Here is a 20,649-nt window from a genome sequence, read left to right as displayed (position 1 = left end):
GTGCTAGAGGTAAATATATTCAGTGCTACCTGCTGGTCTTTTTGCTCTGGTTTGTTGGCCTATGATTACCTGGCTGGTTAAGACTTGAGTTTGTTTTTTTCCTTCTCACATACATTGTAGTCAGATCTAATATTTTCCTGTGTGATGGAGGTTCAGAGTCAAGTTCTCCTGGAAACTAAACAGGTTAACCAAATGAAATTGGCCTAATTTTGTGGATGTGGTTGGACTGTGGCAGGCTGGAGCACAGGTGCCTGTGCTTTTAAAGGGACAGCCTGATCTGTAGATTGTTGTCACATGGGAAGGTTGGCCCATTGTTTTCAGAAGTTATCATTGTTCAGTAGAGACTAAAGTCAGCTTATTTATATAATGATGCTCAATTTCTAAGTGGTAGAAGCTGATTTAATTTTTTTTCAGTACAGGCTCTTAATACTGAGCTAAACAAAACGTGGGTGGGCCATCAGTTGTCACCTGTTACACAGATTCTGCATTTGGTGTCATGTTGAAGTTTTTACTTAATCCTCATGTTATAATTAATTAAACTGTATTTTTTTTAATAATTAAAAACGATTTTTAAGTTTATCTGAGAGAGAGCAGGTGCAAGAGAGAGTGGGGAGGAGGCAGACAGGGAAAGAGGACATCCCAAGCAGGCTCTGCACTCTCCCTACAGAGCCCGACTTGGCGCCAGGTCCCACAAACTGTAAAATCATGACTTGAGCTGAAATCAGGGGTGGAACATGTAACTGACTGAGCCACTCAGGCACCACTCAAGTGTATTTATTTTTTTAGAATTGTTAAATCTGTAATCCATATGATTATGGAATCCAGTTCATAAGGTGTGAGATAGAGATCTATTTTGGATTTTTTTTCACTATTTTATTTTGGCAGATATCCCCTGATGCCTCCTCCTTTGCTTCTTAAGACTTAGAATTTGGAGAAATGGCACCCTCTTACACTGTTGGTGGGAATGTAAACTGGTGCAGCCCCTCTGGAAAACAGTGTGGAGGTTCCTCAAAAAATTAACAATAGAACTCCCCTATGACCCAGCAATAGCACTGCTAGGAATTTACCCAAGGAATACAGGAGTGCTGATGCATAGGGGCATATGTACCCCAGTGTTCATAGCAGCACTCTCAACAATAGCCAAATCATGGAAAGAGCCTAAGTGTTCATCAATTGACGAATGGATCAAGAAGATGTGGTTTATCTATACAATGAAATACTACCTGGCAATGAGAAAGAAAGAATGAAATCTGGCCACGTGTATAGCAACATGGATGGAACTTGAGGGTGGTATACTGAACAAAATAAGTCAGGGAGAGAAGCACAGATACCGTATGTTTTAACATATAGGTGGATCAGGAGGAACTTCATGGAGGACCATGGGGGAGGAGAAGGGAAAATAGTTGGGGAGAGGAAGGGAGGCAAACCATGAGAGACTTGAATGCTGAGAATAAACTGAGGGCTGATGGGGGTGGGGGCGAGGGGAAGGGGGGTGATGGGCATGGAGGACGGCACGTGTGGGGATGAGCACTGGGTGTTATATGGAAACGAACTTGACAATAAACTATTTAAAGAAAAAAAAAGACTTAGAATTTCAGAGTAAGTTCCATTGGCTAAGTATTTCTAGTAAGTGATGCCAACTCCAGGTCCCTTTCTAAAAATTGATAATTTAAATAACTTGTTAAATTTCAGTTAAGTAATTTTATATTTCTTTGCTTTTCTAGTAATTGTGGAGCTTCATTATTTAAGAATTTATTTATATTTGTTGAGAGAATGTGTGTGTGATTAGGGGAGAGGAAGAGGGAGAAGGAATCTTAAGCAGACTCCATGCTTAGCATGGAGCCTGATGCAGGGCTTGATCTCAAGGCCCTAGGAGCATGACCTGAGCTGAAATCAAGAGTCGGACGTTCAACCAACTGAGCCACTCAGGTGCCTTTCATTATTTTTTTACAATATAGACACTTAAGCTTTTTGAGCTGAAAACTTGAAAAACTTGAAAGGATTTTTGAGGTTGCTTTGAAGTTGTGGAAGAAATGATATTAAGCCTAAGAGGGTGTTAATTGTTTTTGGCAGTAGTTTTGTTGTTCAAATAAGAGTCTTAATTGTGTTTTCCGCAGAACTACATTTTTTCTCTCTCCTATACTATCTTCACTGCATCCAAATTGATTTACTGTCAACCTGAAATTATCTGTTTTTGAACTTTAAAAGTTATTTTTTGTAGAAGCATTTCTCCTTCATTCTACCAAGTCAATTTTATGTTGATTTAAAATTTTTTTAAAAATTTAAGTAAGTTTTATATTTGAACCATAGGGAAGATAGGAGTTCCCATATACTCCTTGTTCAGTTTTCCTTATTATTAACATGTAACATTAAGTGCATTTGTTACAGTTAGTGAGACAGTATTGATATATTAGTATTAACTTAGGTCCATACTTCATTTGGATTTCCTAACATTTTTGGTCTAGGATTCCATCTAGGAAATCTCTTTTAGTCTTCATGTCACCTTAGAGTCTTGGCTGGGACATTACTCAGATTTTCTTTGTTTTTAATGTCCTTGACAATTTTGAAGAGTTCTGGTTAAGTATTTTGGAGCATGTCCTTCAATTGAGATCCATCTGAGTTTTTTTCATGGCTAGACTGAGGTTATATGAGAGGAAGATCACAGAGGTGAAGTGCCATTCTCATCCCATCATACAAAGTGTACATTTTATCAACACGATTTATCATTTACCTTTCCATACTGTACTCTTTGGAGGGAAGTCACTGGGAAATCCATATTTATTAAGTGGAAAGTTATGGTCCACTTCCTCCCCCCCCCCCTTTTTAAGTTTATTTATTTTGAGACAACAAGAGAAAGAAGGTGAATGGGGGAGGGGCAGAGAGAGAATTCCAAGCAAGCTCTGTGCTGTCAGTACACAGCCAGATATTCAGCTAAAGCTTAGGAAGCATGAGATCATAACCTGAGCTGAAATCAAGAATTGGATGCGTAATTGACTGAGCCACACAGGCACCCCATGTTCTACCCATGGCAGCCATGTTCTGTTTCTTGAGGGTGGAGTATGTGGATAAATTATTTGGAATTACTTTGCCCCAGAGATTTATCTTTTTTCTCCAATTAAAAAGTGTTTGTTTTATTTCCAGTTAGTCAATATCCTGTGTTATATTAGTTTCAAGTGTACAACATTTATTTATTTATTTATTTATTTATTAAAGTTTGTTTCTTTTGAGACAGAACACAAGCTGGAGAGAAAGAGGAGAGTATCCCAAGCAGACTCTGCTATCAGCATGAAGTCTGACATGGGGTTTGAATCCACAAACTGTTAGGTCATGACCTGAACCAAAAATCAAGAGTTGGACATTGACTGAGCCACCCAGGTGCCCCCAAGTGTACAATTTAGTGATTCTGCAATGCCATACATCACCCAATGCATTGTACAAGTACACACCTTAATCGCTGTCACCTATTTAATCCACCCCCACCCACCCTGCCACTCCCCTCCTCTCAGATGACCATCAGTTCTGTATGCTTAAGAGTCTGCTTAATTTGTCTCTCTCTCTCTTTCCCTTTGCTCCATTGTTTTGTTTCTTACATTCTACATATGAATGAAAATATATGATATTTGCCTTTCTCTGACTTACTTTGCTTAGCATTATACTCTAGCACCATCCATGTTGTTGCGACCTGTTTATTCTATCAATATTAACTTTTGTCAGTTATGTTAAATTCCTTTATGGCAGTCTTTCTAGAGCTCTGTGACTTGACTTTAGTTAAAAATATATTCTTAACAATGTAGAGTTAATTGGTAGTTAACTGGAGTTTTTCTTTTATATATATCTGCATTTTTAAAGTTTATTTTTGAGAGGGAAGAGCGCAAATTGCAAGCAGCTGACAGTTTGGAGCCTGATGTGGGACTTAAACTCAGTAACCATGAGCTGAAAAATCAAGAGTTGAATGGTTAAACGACTGAGCTACCCAGGCGCCCCTATTTATCTGCTTTTCTATTCTATGTTGTTTAATTATGTAGGAGTCTTGAGTGTGTTTTTGTGGGTACTTGATATTTTAGTGGGTTTAGCTGGGGCAGGCTTTTTTTTTTTTTTTTTACCTACAGTTTATCTTAGGTGATTGCCTTTGAACCTAAACTGTATCTTTTTTTCAATACTGTCTTTATGAGTCTTTTTTTGTAATGGTGTGATAATATGTTTTTAAGAAGTAGCTCCTAGAGACGCCTGGGTGGCTTAGTCAGTTAAGCGTCCGACTTCGGCTTAGGTCATGATCTCCTGGTTCATGGGTTCGAGCTCCACGTTGGGCTCTGTGCTGACAGCTCAGAGCCTGGAGCCTATTTCGAAATCTGTGTCTCCCTCTCTCTCTGACCCTCCCCTGCTCACGCTGTCTCTATCTCTCTCAAAAATAAATAAAACATAAAAATAAATTAAAAAAAAAAAGAAGCAGCTCCTATTCTGGTGAAAAAGCAAAAGCGTTCAGGAGTAGGATTTAGCTTAAAATGTCATATGTGGAAAACATTTTATGCTATTTTGGGGATATGCTTTCTGTGAATAATTAAGCTATTTTATGTTCTGCAATATAATCTCGTAGGAAACCAACTAAGTCTATAGGTCTCATATATGTGTTAATTGGGGAAGGATTTTATTTTAGGACAAACATTTCAGGATAGTATAGATCAACTGAATTGAGAATTAATTTGAACATTGTCTCTGTGCCATTGAGTTCTCTACTTTTATGACTAAAAATCAATAAGTTTGTTTATTATTTATTTTCAATATTTAGTTTTGAAAGAGACAAAGCACAAGCGGGGAAGGGGCAGAGAGAATGGGAGACACAGAATCCAAAGCAGGCTCTCGGCTCTAGATTTGAACTCACGAGTGGTGAGCTCATGACCTTAGCTGAGGTGGAATGCTTAACCGACTGTGCCACCCAGGTGCCCCTGATAACACGTATTTAAAATAGATTTGGACTTTTTGTTGTTTTTAGGTCTTGCTAACTCTTTTGGGTGAAGCTGGAAGTTTAAAATAACAAGTAAACGCAGAAAAGAAAAGAGAAAAACATTTCCTAAATGTGATTGTGTGGGTCTAGATTTTGCATGTCTACCTACTTGGTTGTGTGGTTATGTTTTTAATCAGCTTAATTCCTTCCTTTTTACCATCTATGTAGGCAGCTCTTCTGACATTTTGTTTTGTTTTTTTTTGTCAATAATAATGAGTATTTTTCTCAAAGCACTGGGATATCTAATTTCTTTTTTAGGATTCAGTTCTCATTTGAATTTCTGCAGTATCTTGCTTTTTGGTGCCACTCTGCTGTCTTTTCCCACCTTTCCTAGTTAATTCTGCTTATTCTAACGTAAGCATTACACCTTCTGTAAACTTTTACTGTATTCCCTTGGGATTTTCAAGTGTCATTTCTTTTTACTTCCCTCTCTTAGGACTTTATTACCCTATTGTAAGTACTAATGAGTCAGTTGGGAAAACAACACTTAAAGCTCTTGGAATTCTGGGAAATGTCTTTTATCTCTACTACCATCTGTAGTACAGATATTTCATAGAGAAGGTGCAGTAAATACTTATAAAACCCAGTGTGGTGAATTGATATTTTACTGATGAGGACGCAAAAGCTAAGAGAAATTTAGCCCAAACACAAGATTGGAAACTAATTGTTTTGCCTCCTAATCATATTTCTCCCTGATCTATTGGAAACCGGAGGAAAAAATATTTTATTTTTTAGTTTTTATTTTATTTTTTTAGAGAGTACTCATGAGGGAGAAAGGGGCAGAGGGAGAGAGAGAAACTTAAGCAGGCTCCATGCTCAGTGCAGATCCCAACACAGGGCTAGAGCCCCTGGCCCCAGAATAATGATCTGAGCTGAAATCAAGAGTTGGATGCTCAACCACTGAGCCACCCAGGTTGCTCCTATTTTAAGTGTTTTTTTTTTTTAAGGTTTGTTTAGTTTTGAGAAAGAGGATGAAAGCAGGGGAGGGTCAGAGAGAGAGGGAGACACAAAATCTGAATCAGGCTCCAGGCTCTGAGTTGTCAGTACAGAGCCCGACACGGGGCTCAAACCCATGAACCGTGAGATTGTGACCTGAACCTGAAGTCAGATGCTTAACAGCCACTCAGGTGCCCCTAAAGATTTTATTTTTAAACCGTCTCCCCACCCACTGGAACTCGGACTTATAAACCTGAGATCCGATGTTGCACCGTCCACCAACTGAGCCAGTCAGGTGCCCCTGGAAAGAATATTTTATTAAAAAGTTTTTCTAAGATTTGTTTATTTTTGAGAGAGAGAGAAAGAGAAAGAGAGAGACCGAGCGTTGATCAGGCAAGCAGAGAGAAACAGGGAGACCTAGAATCTGAGGTAGGCTCTAGGCTCTGAGCTGTCAGGGACATGGGGCTTGAAGTCATTAACTGTGAGATCATGACCTCAGCCAAAGTTGGCTGCTTAACCAACGGAGACACCCAGGGGCCCTGGAAAGCATATTTTATGACATTAATATTAATCATATCATGTGATTAACTAAAATAAAAATAAAATATTTATGGGAAAGAACTGGACTTAGAAACTAAAACCTAATCACGATCTAGCAATCATCTTTCAGTTAAGTTCTGTGTGGAGGATACCCACATTGCCATAAGAATTTGTGGCTCATAATCTATGTAATGCCTTCACTTTTAGGGGACCAGTATTATGTATACCTTTTGGAAACCTATACCTATGATTAAAAAAAAATTTTTTTAGGGGCGCCTGGGTGGCTCAGTCAGTTAACTGACTGACTTCGGCTCAGGTCCTGATCTCATGGTTCGTGAAATCTAGTCCCGCATCGGGCTCTGTGCTGACAGCTCAGAGCCTGGAGCCTGCTTCAGATTCTGTGTCTCCCTCTCTCTGCTCTGTTTTTTAACGTAAACACTTTTCTGCTCATTAATAAGAAGCCAATAATTCACAAAAGAGGAAATTCAAATTATAAGATTGTCACTAGTAACAGAAGAGTACATATTTAAGAATGGTAGGATATAAATTTAAAGCAAAAGATTGGAACAAGTGTTTTAAGTCCATTGATAATACATGTTGGAGAGAAATGATCAGCAAGAGTTCTCATGCACTCCTGGAGGGAGTATAAATTGAGAGTAATTTGGCATTATCTAGTGCACAAGTTCCTAACTAGTGCATTTTGGCACATGGTTATCCGTGATATATAGCAGATAATAATATTCTTGAAATAGTAATCTCCTCAGAATGGCCAAGCATGACCAAGGCCATGGTCATGCCTCCAGCTACAAGCAGCTTCAGATTTATCCCAGTTTGTTGTATAATTATCATTTTCTTACATGCCATTACACTAGAAGGATTCAGAAGAAGTGTTATGTTAAACTTCTTAGCAGTAACTATCAGGCTACACTCTATAGATGAAATAGATGAATTTATTAAAGAGTGTTAGATGATTTACAGAATATCCTGAAAGGCCAGAGAAATATCCTATGACTCTGTAGCCAGGAAAAAAATGCCTGCAGTACATTTGCAGATTGTTCATATAAGCAGTCCCACAACATTGGACAATCACTGCCATTTTCAGTATAGACACAGAACATGTTATACTTAGAGCTAGGACCTTCATTATTTTTACCTCTAAAAACTCTTGGCTGGGGCACCTGGGTGGCTCATTTGGTTAGGCATCAGACTCTTGTTTCAGCTCCAGTCATGATCAGAAGGTTTGTGAGTTCAAGCCCTGCATCAAGTCCCACCCTCAGCGCAGAGCCGGCTTAGGATTCTGTTTCTCGTTCTCTCTGCCCCTCCCTGTTTGTGCTCTCTCTCTCTCTCTCTCAAAAAATAAACTTGAAATTCTTGGGCACTCTTGCCTTCATTTACACAATCCTGCAGCATATCTCTTCTTCATGGTGTTCTATCCTACATTGAGGTCTTTCATGGGAACAGCTGATTGGCAGAACCTAGATTACATGTCTGCATGCAGACTGTAAGGAAAGTTGTAAAGTGAGTTTTTAAAATACCTACCTTGAAGAGGTTAGAGTTAATAATGGGGAAAGCTTTCTGCTAGAGGAAGGGTATTCAGAATATTTTGGGCAGCCACAAATATGTCGAGCACTTGCAGCATTCAATACAATTTATAGATGAACATACCCCATTATATAGCAATTTTGTTCCTGGGCAGATGCCACAAGGAAAAGCTGAATGTGCTAGGGAAGGTCTCACACATGAGACCATTCTTGTACATAATGTATAATTATACTGTAAAGCATTGTAATTTTTTTTTTTTTTTTTTGAGAGAGACACAGGGCGCAACTGAGTGAGAGTTCAAGAGAGAGGGGGAGAGAGAGAGAAGCGGGGTCTACCTGAAGTGGGGCCTGAGATTACCTGATGCCGAACTTGAACTCATGAACCCTGAGATCATGGCCAAAGCCAAGTCAGATGATTAACTGACTGAGCCATCCAGGTTCCCAGTAATTGTTAGAAGTAGGAAATAAATAGAGGAAGGGAGGTGGGAGGTACAGGCTTCCAGTTAGGGAATGTGTAAATTAGGGGAAGAAAGGTATGGCATAAGAAATACATTTAGTGGTATTGTAACATTGTCAACTATACTCTAATAAAAAAAATAATGAACTAGGAAACAACCTAATTCTCATCTATAGGAGAGTGGTGAATAAATTAGGAGTACTGTGTATTCATAATCTGGAGTAGCATACAGCAGTGAACATGATCTAGAGATAAATTTGTCAGCATAGACAAATCTCAGATCTAAAATGTTAATCAAAAAACCCACAAAATTGTAAAAGGATATGCTAAACAGTTGCTCAAAAGATTCTTTTTTTTTTTTAATTTCTGAGAGAGAGAGAGAGAGAGAACGAACATGAACAGGGGAGGGTCAGAGAGAGGGAGACACAGAATCTGAAACAGGCTCCAGGCTCTGACCCAGCTGTCAGCACAGAGCCCGATGTGGGGCTTGAACCCATGAACCGTGAGGTCATGACCTGAGCTGAAGCCGGCCGCTTAACTGACTGAGCCACCCAGGTGCCCCAGAGATTGCCTCTTCAATAACTACAAGTAAGCCATAATATTTATAGGTTCAGTTAACCATAAATATCATTGTTAATAACTAGAGAATTAGTAGCCATAATTCAGGCCAGAAGCTTAGTATATGGCAAATTTGTGTTAAAGGTCCTAGAAAGTCTCCGGATCACAAAAGGTTAAAGGACAAATGATCTTAATTTTACTATGTTTATGTATTAGTTATTGTTGCTTAACACATTGCCATTCAGTTACCACACATACTGTCTCAGTTTCTTTGGGTCACAAGTTTGGGCATGGCTTAACTGAACCCTCTGCTTCGTGTCTCACAAGGCTGCAATTAAGATGTCCGGTCTGGTTTTTCATCAGAGGCTTGACTGGGGAGGGATCTCCTTTCATTTTCTGTCAGGTTGTTGGCAAAATTTATATCATTGTAACTTTAGTAACATGCACTCTTATTATCACATACACAGGAATCACACACATCCTATCCCTTTGGTCACATTCTGCCTATTAGAAATAAAGCCCAGGCCCTACCTACGCTCTGGGAAAGAGAGGAGAGGATTACACAAATGTGTAATACCAGGAGGTGAGGATCATGGGTCGCCTTAAAGCCTGTCTGCCACTTTTTATTTTTATTTCATTTCTGCTCTCCCCCTCTCCCTTTATCTCTAGTAATATCCTCTCCACCCCAAAAGTAAAAAAAAAACACAAACAAAAATCCAATGTGATTTGTGGTTCTTTTTTCTTGTAGTGGGCTTAAAATTAAATTCAGTGGATCCGACAATGAGCATTGATCTGAAATACTTGGGAGTACAGCTGCCTTTGGCTCCAGCCACTAGCTTTCCTTTCTGGAACCTTACAGGAACCAACCCTGCTTCTCCTGGTGAGTGTGTAGCATTTGTAAAGTCAAATGAAGTTGTGATATAAATAAAAAAACTACCTTTGTTAGAGACATTTGGATGATATTGTTTTTTATTATTTATTTATTTTGAGAGAGTGTGTGTGCACGCACGCACGTGCCCCTAGGATGATATGCTAAGATCTTTTACCTAGTGGCATAATCTTAATGGTTTATACATTTCAGATTAAGTCTTAGTAAATAATTGGGGCACCTGAGTGACTCAGTTGGTTAAACATCCAACTCGATTTCAGGTGATCTCATGTTTGTGAGTTCAAGACCCACATTGACTGTGAAGAGCCTCCTTGAGATTTCTCTCTCTCCTCTCTCGATGCCTCTACCCTACTCACACTTTCTCTGTCAAAATAATTTAAAAAATTTTAGTAACTAGATATTAAATATTGCTTGTCTTGAATTTTGGTCATCTTTTTTACTTTTTCTTTTATAGAGGCTGGATTTCCCTTTGTTTCTAGGACAGGGAAGACCAATGACTTCACCAAAATCAAGGGATGGAGGGGAAAGTTTCATAGTGCTTCTGCATCTAGGAATGAAGGTAATCAGCTTTAAAAAAAAATTGCAAATATGTTCTGAAACGTGGTCAAAGCCTTGTGTTAAAAGTAAGTCATGGTTGTTTTTCTTCATCTTTTCTTCACGTGCTGCACAAAAACTGAAAATAATTGTCTTCTTCTTGATTTCTGTTCATTCCCCGTGTTCCATATCCCTGACCATGTCAGGCTTAAATTATCCCTGCACCCTTTTTAAGTTGCACTTCCTTTCTGTAACTCCTGTAGTTATGATAACTATCATTCTCAGGTATTATTTCATAACTGTATATTTCAGAGCTGTAGTGTGATTCCTGACAACATTACATTTCCAAGTCAATTTCTAATCTAAACATTTTGACTATATGCCTGTTGGTCTCCTTTCTTGGTGCTTTTCCCACTGCATTTATTTTCAGTTTACATTCTAACCAGATAAATTTACCATGTGTCCAAAATAGTTTTCTCCTCTTTGAATCCTTGTACATTGTTACCATAGTATAATGCTTGTGTCTCTACTACACTTAAGTTTTCATTCCTTAAAAACTAAATTTTATACCCCTTTCTGTGTTTTGTGTTTTATATCACAGCCCAGGTACTGCATTCTGTTAATCTGTTAAATAACCTCTTGGTGTTCTGTTGAGGTTTGACTTAAGTATAGTTTTTGCTTTTATGTTTTTACTTAAGTGGTTTCTCTGCTAAGGTTATAAGTTGCCAAAGGTTGTAGACTCTTACGTCAATTATTACTATTGTTAGCAGTTCGCAAAAAATCATGGTAAATATATGTAATGAGGTAATTTTAGATAATGGGTTTTAATGTAACGTATGATTCAATATCTTCACTTGGTTTTCTATTTTTTCTTCCTTCTGAGGAGGTTGGTTTGGAAGATTTAATAGCTTGTAGCTTAATGCCCTTGACCTTTTTTAGTGTATTTTTCCTAGATATCTGAAGATCTACCCTATGTTTAAGTATCTGCATCTCTTTAATTTTAGGTGGAAATTCAGAAGGTCCCCTGAAAAACCGTTCTGCTTTTTGCAGTGATAAGCTTGATGAGTACTTGGAAAATGAAGGCAAGCTGATGGAAACAAGCATGGGTTTCTCTTCCAATGCTCCCACATCTCCTGTGGTATACCAGCTTCCCACCAAGAGTACTAGCTATGTACGAACACTCGACAGTGTACTAAAGAAGCAATCTACCATTTCCCCTTCTACCTCCTATTCTTTGAAACCTCATTCTGTGCCCCCTGCCTCTCGAAAGGCAAAGTCTCAAAATAAACAGGCAACTTTAAGTGGCCGAACTAAGTCATCTTACAAATCCATTTTACCGTACCCTGTTTCACCAAAGCAGAAACATGCTCATATGATTCCAGGAGATAAGGCTGCCAAGAATTCTTCAAGTACCATCTCAGAAAATCAGGTGAATAACTTTGTTGTGCCAACTTTAGATGAAAATACATTTCCAAAGCAGATTAGTTTGCGGCAGGCACATCAACAGCAGCAGCAACAGCAACAGGGAACTCGCCCTCCAGGCTTGTCTAAATCTCAAGTGAAGCTCATGGACCTAGAAGACTGTGCACTTTGGGAAGGAAAACCAAGGACTTACATCACTGAAGAGCGAGCAGATGTATCTTTAACAACTCTGCTTACTGCTCAGGTGAGTGTCTGTTGTTTGCCAGAAGCATGTTTGTTCATGGTTGGAAAAAATTAGGTTAGTGAGGGGAAATGGGAATGGGCTTTTTGGCAGGAGGATCAGGCATTTAGTTACCTTAGTGATAACTAAGGAGATTCTGCTTTCTATATTTGTTCTTACTTCTAACTGGACACCCTAGTATAGATCCTTTCCTGCCTGTAGAGGGAGACAGTACGTTTGTGCTTTTTAATGTTTCTCTCCTATATAAACTCAGCCGGCCATTCTGAAAGTCTCTTAATTTCATTTTCTAGCATGTAGGCAAGTACAGTTGCTAATCGTGTTAAAACAGCTTTGAAAGTTCTCCTTAAAAGGTACTACATTTCAGAAAATGTAAAAAAATTATAAACGTATGGAGAAAAAGCTTTTGTGTTTTATAAAATTTTTTATTAAGAATTTTTTGCTTATTATTGATTCACGTATCTTAGAAGCCTCTGGTGCATGTGAAATAGTAAAAAAGCAAGTGACTGTATTTTTGTCATGAAATTTGTGTACCTTACCTTCCATTTTTAAATTCTGTGACTAAATTTTTGACCTGAAGATCATCCGATGTTGGGATTAAATACACATTGTGCCCTTTATTATTAATCATTTTTAAAGACAGTTATGTACATATCCTCTTCCCTTTTTATTAGTTACTGAAAAGCAGATGTCAGCAAACGATTTCCTTAAAGGTCCAGGGAGTAAATATTTTAGGTTTTGTAGGCTGTACATACTCTGTTGCAGTTACTCGACTTTGTGCTATTGTTATGCTGTAGACATTGTGTGTTTCAGCAAAACTTTATTATAAAACAGGCTGGATTTGGCCTGTGGGTCTTGTCAACCTCTGCCTTAGAATATTATGTGTAATTTCTGTTGAGAATAAATTCATTATTGTTAATATTTGGCTCATAATTAATTAAAATATTCTCTTGTCTCTGCTCTGCGTTAAAACGGGAGATTGTTCAGAATCCTGGTTGTATTCATGTTCTGTCCTTTAAATCTACTGCCAATCTTGTGCTATTAATACTGAATATTGGACTGAAAAGGCACACCAATATATGACTTGTAAGCTGTTGGTGGTGTGGGAACATGATTTAGTCGATTTATAATTTTCTACTTTAACTTTAGGCATCTCTCAAAACTAAACCCATCCACACAATCATAAGGAAACGAGCCCCTCCATGCAACAATGACTTCTGTCGATTGGGTTGCGTGTGTTCCAGTCTAGCTTTGGAGAAGCGCCAGCCTGCTCACTGCCGCCGACCAGACTGCATGTTTGGATGCACTTGTTTGAAAAGAAAAGTTGTACTTGTTAAAGGAGGATCCAAATCTAAGCATTTCCAGAGGAAAGCTGCTCATCGTGATCCAGTGTTTTATGATGCTTTGGGAGAGGAGCAAAGAGAAGAAAGAGAAGAGGGAGTCAGGGAGGAGGAAGAACAATTAAAAGAGAAAAAGAAGAGAAAGAAGCTGGAATACAGTGAGTATTAGTTGAGAATTAAAACAGTACAGTTTCAATTTTTAGAAAAGTTTGGCTATTTATTTCAAATAATACTGTTACTTTTTTAATCCTTAAATCTGTGATCTAGTAAGAATTTTGAGAAATCCTTACCCTTAAATGTTCTTTCTTTGTGGCTTATGTGATAACATACACATGCATGGACACAGACACACTTTTTTTAAATACAATTTTTCTTTTGACTATAGCTTTTCTGTGCGAAATTTGAATCATTCTCTCATTTGGACTTCCAGAATACCTTTGAAGCTTCCTCCGTTATTGTGTCTCCCTTCTCTTCCCATGTTCTTTGAATACACAGATGATCAGTATAATCCATTGTTTTCTCTCCACCCCCCTCCCTGGCTTTTATTGAGGTATAATTGACAAGTATAATTGCGTATATTTAAAGTGTACAACATGACAGTTGGCATGTGTATACTTTGTGAGATGGTTACCACAATGAACTCAACTAACACCTCTCATTTTCTAAAAGAAGTTGTTTCCCTGGTCCTTGTTTGAGCTATTCACCATGTGATGGGAGTTTGGGGGACAGAATAAGGTCATAATTGAGTTATAAGCATTACATACTATTTACATACTATTTTGAAATGCTTATTTTTCATAAAGTATGTAGACCCACCAAATTACGTATTATACCATCTTTTATTTTTCGCTTTCTACTGTATTTTTTTGTTGATATATTGAATATAATTTTGGCATATAATTGAAGATATTTTTGCTTGCTTGCTTATTTATTGGAGAGCGTGAAGGGGGAGAGGCAGAGGGAATCAGAGGATCTGAGGTGGGCTCTGCATTGAAAGGCTGACTGCAGTGAGCCCAATGTGAGGCTTGAACTCAGAACTGCAAGATCATGAGCCAAAGTCAGACACTCAGTGGACTGAGCCACCCCGGTGCCCCGAAGATTATTTTTTCCTTCTTACTTTATTGGGGAAATAATAGTCCTTTTTTTGGCAGTGTATATTTACATTTGCTGTTGCTTGCCATGTCAGTGTAAACATCAATTGCAGTGAATGTTGAATACTTGACTGTATGTTCTTCCAGGATTTTTTGTTAATACACTTGTGTGCATATATTGGGTCCTGTAGAAATGAAAGTATTGTGTATGTAGTATTATAACCTTTAGAAATTGGCTATCATAAAGTCATGTTCTATTTTCCATATCAACAAGTATAGATCTATATTATAATTTTAGCTTTAATGGCTTCATATTACAGTCCTTTTGGTTGGACATTTAGGTCTTTTGTATTTTATTATGAACGGTACAGTGTCGAACATTCATGTTCACAATAGGCAATTAAAAGTGGAATTGCTGTGCCATTGAGAGCACTTTAAAGATTTATAGATGTTTCTAGAGTTGTACCAACAACACATTTATCATTAGTTGGATAGTGCCAATTTTTCTGTACTCAACACTGGATTTTTCCTTAATGTTTATTATTTTTCAGAGAGAGAAAGTGTGAGCAAGGGAAGAATACACAGAGAGGGAGAAAAAGAATCCTAAGCAAGCTTTGCACTTGTCAGCACAGAACCTGACGTGGGGCTCGATCGCATTAAACTTGAGATCACGGACCTGACCTGATATCAGGGGTCAGACACGTAACCAACTGAACCATCTAGGTGCCCCCTCAGACTGATTTTCTTTTTCTTTTGTTTTAAATGTTTATTTTTGAGAGAGAGAGAGAGAGAGAGAGAGAGAGAGTGCACGCTTGCACAAGTGGGGGAGGGAGGGGCAGAGAGAGGTGGGGGAGAGACACAGAATCTGAAGCAGGCTCTAGGCTCCAAGCTGTCAGCACAGAGCCCATTGCGGGGCTTGAACACACAAACCGTGATGACATGACCTGAGCTGAAGTTGGACACTTAATCGACTGCGCAACCTAGACATCCCCCTCAAATTGAATTTAAATCCTTCCTAGGCAAAGTGGTTTCTCTTTAAAAAGGTTCATAATATCTTCTTTATTCTTAAAAATAATTTTTTTTTTAAATGTTTACTTATTTTTGAGAGACAGACATTGTGAGCAGGCAAGGGGGAGAGAGAGAGAGAGAGGGAGACACAGAATCCCAAACAGGCTCCAGGCTCTGAGCTGTCAGCATAGAGCCCGACGCAGGGCTTAGTCCTCCAAACTGCAAGATCATGACCCGAGCTGAAGTCAGATGCTTAACTGACTGAGCCACCCAGGGACCCCTTCTTTATTCTTAATGTTACAAATGTCAGAAGGCTGTGTTTAGATAAAATCGTAAAGCTATTACTACCTGTTATTCAGTAGAATCTTTAAATCTGTAATTTCATATCCCTTTGACATACTTTTTTCCATCATTTTCCCCCCCATCATTTGAGTATTTGCATTCTCATTTTCTCACTTCTACAGTTCCTCTAAATCATCCATAGTTTTTTTCCTCACCTATTGCTTTTCAAAACAGGCTGAAAGATTTGTCTTCTAGTTTTCATGTGTAATTGTTTTTGGCTTTGGTCTCAGTAACATTTTGCTTCTAAGAACTCTTCCTTATTTCTCTTCTTTTTTCATTCATAGCAGTCATAACAAAAATACCTTCTCTCCTTTCCTCATCTTCCCTAACAGTACAAAAAAACTGATGGCTCCTAGAACATAGTAAGTCATGTTTCTTAAAATGATCTATACCAATGGGAAAAACAAAAAATAGTTTGATAATTGGCTGGCTTTTGGAGTTTAATTAAGGTTAAGACGCAGGGCAAATACCTAACCAAGAAAACAAAGTAATAAAGCCTAACAGATAAAACAGTTTTCATATTTATGTGGCTTCTGTAACTTTGTTACTTTGAAATGGAAAAGTATAGCTGTTTGTGCCAAATGGGAGAAAACTTTGTAAGGAAATATAGATAGAACTAAACTAATAATTCTTAATTATATTTCATTTAAACCTTTTAAATCTTATTTTTATAAAGATCATTTAGGTATGTGGAGGCAGTATCTTATTTAAACACTGAAGTAGCAATTAGAATAGCTTGGCCCTATTCTCAGAATAGACAAGAGACCAGAAGAAGACCCAGACATAAATATATTTCAGTTTACTAAATTACAGGTGACATTTTAAACCAGTAGGGAAAGTATTTATTCTCAGTAAGTGGTGGTACACCTGGCTAGCCATATGGGGGAGAAAAGATTCTCTACTATAAATCTCTCATCAAATAAAGTTCAGATCATATTACCTATATTTAGGCCCATTTATTAATGTATTTAGTATTTTTTTAATCTTGAAAGTAAAGACGATGTAAGGAGCACTACATATGAATGAGATCATATGGTATTTGTTTTTCTATGATTTATTTTGCTTAGCATTATACTCTCTGGTTCCATCTAGGAAATGCCAAGATTTCATTTTTTCTTATGGCTGAATAATATTCCATTGTATATACATACCACATCTTCTTTATCCATTCATCAGTTGATGAACACTCGGGCTGCTTCCATAATTTGGCTGCTGTGAATAATGCTGCTGTAAACATAGGGATGCATGTGTTCCTTTGAATAGTGTTTTTGTATTTTTTTGGGTAAATATCTAGTAGTGTAATTTTTGGATCATAGAGTAGTTCTATTTTTAACTTTTTGAGGAATCTCCATACTTCTGTTTTCCAGAGTAGCAGCACTAGTTTGCATCACCAACAGTGCAAGAGGGTTCCTTTCCCCCCCCATATCATCTTCAACACTTGTTTCTTGTGTTTTTGATTTTAGCCATTCTGACAGGTGTGAGGTGATATCTCATTGTAGTTTTTATTTGCATTTCCCTGATGATGAGTGATGTTGAGCATCTTTTTGTGGTCTGTAGGCCGTCTGTATGTCTCCTTTGAAGAAATGACTGTTCATGTCTAATGCCCATTCTTTAATTGGATTATTGGTTTTTGGGTATTGAGTTGTATCAGTTCTTTATATATTTTGGATACTAACCCTTTACTGGATATTTGCAAATATCTTCTATTCAGTAAATTGCCTTTCAGTTTGCAGTGCAGAAATTTTTTATTTTATTTTTATTTAAAAAAAAAGAGCAGGAGCGGGGCAGAGAGGGAGAGTGAGAATCCTGTGCAGTCTCCACGCTAAGCACAAAGTCTGCTGTGGGGCTCTGTCTCATGACCACAAGATTATGCCTGAACCAGAATGAAAAGTTGGGTGCTCAACCGACTGAGCCACCCAGATGCCCCCAGAAACTTTTTATTCTGATGTAGTCCCAGTAGTTTGTGTTTTTATTTCCCTTGCCTCAATAGACATATATAGGAAAAATTTTGCTATAGCTGTTAGAGTAATTACTGCCTTTATTGTCTTCAAGGAGTTTTATGGTTTTGGGTTGTAACATTTTGGTCTTTAATCCATTTTGAGTTTATTTTTGTTGATGACGTAGTTTAAGAAAGTGGTCCAGGGGCGCCTAGGTGGCTCAGTCAGTTAATCATCCGACTTCGGCTCAGGTCATGATCTCACAGTTCATGGGTTCGAGCCCCGCGTTGGCCTCTGTGCTGACAGCTAGCTCAGAGCCTGGAGCCTGCTTCAGATTCTGTATCTCCCTCTCTCTCTCTCTGACCCTCCCCTGCTCATGCTGTCTCTGTCTGTCTCTCTCTCAGAAATAAATAAAACATTAAAAAAAAAAAAAGCGGTCCAGTTTCATTCTTTCTCATGTAGCTGTCCAGTTTTTCCAACACCATTTGTTGAAGAGATTTATTCCTATTGTATATTCATTCCTCCTTTGTCGAAAATTAATTGACCATGTAGTTGAGGGTTTATCTCTGGGTTATTTGTCTGTTCCATTGATCTGTGTCTGTTATGTCAGTACCATACTGTGTTAATTACTACTGCTTTGTAGTATAACTTGAAATCTGGAATTATGATACCTCTAGTTTTCCAGTTTTTTTAATTAAACATTTTTTATTTTTAAATTAATTTTTTAAAGGTATTTTTTAGTGTCTTTATTTTATTTTGAGAGAGAGAGACAGAGCGAGTCGGGGAGGGGCAAAGAGAGAGGGAGACACAGAATCTGATGCAGGCTCCCTGCTCTGAGCTGTCAGCACAGAGCCCGATGCAGGGCTCGAACCCACGGACTGAGATCATGACCTGAGCGGAAGTCGGATGCTTAACTGAGCCACCCACATACCCCTAATTAAAAAAAATTTTAAATATTTATTATTTTGAGAGAGAGAGTATGTGGGAGCCTGGGCGGGGCAGAGAGAGAGAGAGAGAGAGAGAGAGGGAGAGGGAATGAATCCCAAGCAGGCTCTGTGCTGCCAGTGTAGACACCAACATGGGGCTCTAACTGTGGAACTGTGAGATCGTGATCTGAGCTGAAATCAAGAGTCAGATGCTTTCACCTCTTTGGTTAAGTTTATTCCTAGATATTGCGTTGTTTTTGGTGCAACTGCAAATGGATTTTTCTTTTCTTTTTTCTTCTTTTTTTCTTTTTAATGTTTTATTCATTTTTGAGAGAGCACAAGCAGCGGAGGGGCATAGATGGGGACAGAGGATCAGAAGCAGGCTCTGTACTGACAGCAGTGAGCCCAATGTGGGGCTTGGACTCAGAAACCACGAGATCACGACCTGAGCCAAAGTCAGACTTGCAACTGACTAAGCCACCCAGGTGCCACTGGATTTGTTTTCTTAATTTCACTTTCTGCTGCTTCATTAGTAGTGTATAGGAATGTAACAGTTTTTCTGTACATTGGTTTTGTGTTCTGAGACATCAGTTCTAGTAGTTTTTTGATGAAGTCTTGTGGGGTTTTTAAAAATAGTATCATGTCATCTGCATATAGTCAAAGTTTTACTTCTTCCTTACCAATTTGCCTTTTATTTCTAAAAAAATTTTTTTTTAAGTTTATTTTTGAGAGAGAGAGAGAGACACCAAGTGTGAGTGGTGAAGGGACAGGGAGAGAAGGAGACACAGGATCTGATACAGGCTCCAAGCTTTGAGCTGTCAGCATAGAGCTTGATGCAGGGGTTGAACCCACAAACCGTGATATCATGACTTTAGCCAAAGTTGGATGCTTAATCAACTGAGCCAGGCACCTCAACGGCCTTTTATTTCTTTATGTTTTTTTTCTGATCCCTGTGGCTAGGACTTCCCAGTACCAAGGTGAATAAAAGCAGTAAGAGTTGACCTCCTTGTCTTGTTCCTGACCTTAGAGGAAAAGCTCTCAATTTTCCACCTTTGAGTATGATATTGGCTATGGGTTTTTTATATAAGGCCTTTATTATGTTGAGATATGTTCCCTCTAGATGTACTTTGCAGTGGGTTTTTATTATGAATTGATGTACTTTGTGAAGTGCTTTTTCTGCATCTTTTGAAATGATCATATGGTTTTTATCCCTTGTCTTGTTGATTGGTTGTATCATGTTGATTGCTTTGTGAATATTGAGCCACCTTTGCATCTTGGAAATAAATCCCACCTGACCATTGTGTATATATTTTTTTTTTCTTTTTCAGTATATCATCTGATTTGGTTTGCTAATACTTTGTTCAGGACCTTTGCAACTATATTCATGAGAGGTATTGGCCTATAGTTCTTTTTTGTGTGCTCTTTTTATCTGGTTTTTGTGTCAGGGTAGTAATTGGCTTCATAGAATGAATTTGGAAGTTTTCCTTTCTCTTGTATTTTTTGGAATAGTTTGAGAAAAATCAGCATTAACTCTTTAAACATTTGGTAGAATTCGCCGGTGAAGCCATCTGGTTCTGATAGAATTTGCCGGTGAAGCCATCTGGTTCTGAACTTTAGTTTTTTGGGGGAGTATTTTGATTACTGATTGACTTTCATTGCAGGTAACTGGGCTTTCAAAATTTTCTATTTCTTTCTGCTTTAGTTTTGGTAAGTTATTTATCCATTTGGTAGGAATTTCTCTATTTCTTCTAAGTTGTCCCATTTGTTGTCAAATAAATTTTTGTAATCTGTTATAGTTTGTATTTCTGTGGTGGTGGTTGTTATTTATCCTCTTTAATTAGTAGTTTTGCTTATTTGGGTCTTTTTTTTTTTTTTTTTTTTAAAGAAG

General features: G+C 38.0%; 1 protein-coding gene across 12 annotated transcripts in view; it reads left to right on the top strand.

Moving 5' to 3' along the window:
* The window catches only part of MGA (MAX dimerization protein MGA), a 165,031-nt gene that overhangs the window by 100,215 nt on the left and 44,167 nt on the right, over positions 1–20,649 (top strand). For all 12 annotated transcript variants that reach the window (XM_077764615.1, XM_077764614.1, XM_077764620.1 and 9 more), the window contains exons 6-9: positions 9,783–9,914; positions 10,378–10,482; positions 11,462–12,123; positions 13,267–13,615. In XM_077764615.1, the coding sequence (XP_077620741.1) occupies positions 9,783–9,914; positions 10,378–10,482; positions 11,462–12,123; positions 13,267–13,615 (1,248 nt within the window). The remainder of the gene's footprint in view (positions 1–9,782; positions 9,915–10,377; positions 10,483–11,461; positions 12,124–13,266; positions 13,616–20,649) is intronic.

Source organism: Crocuta crocuta, unplaced genomic scaffold (assembly GCF_008692635.1).
Source record: "Crocuta crocuta isolate KB4526 unplaced genomic scaffold, BGI_CrCroc_1.0 scaffold102, whole genome shotgun sequence".
Lineage (NCBI taxonomy): Eukaryota > Metazoa > Chordata > Mammalia > Carnivora > Hyaenidae > Crocuta > Crocuta crocuta.
This window is presented reverse-complemented; position numbering and strand designations above follow the sequence as displayed.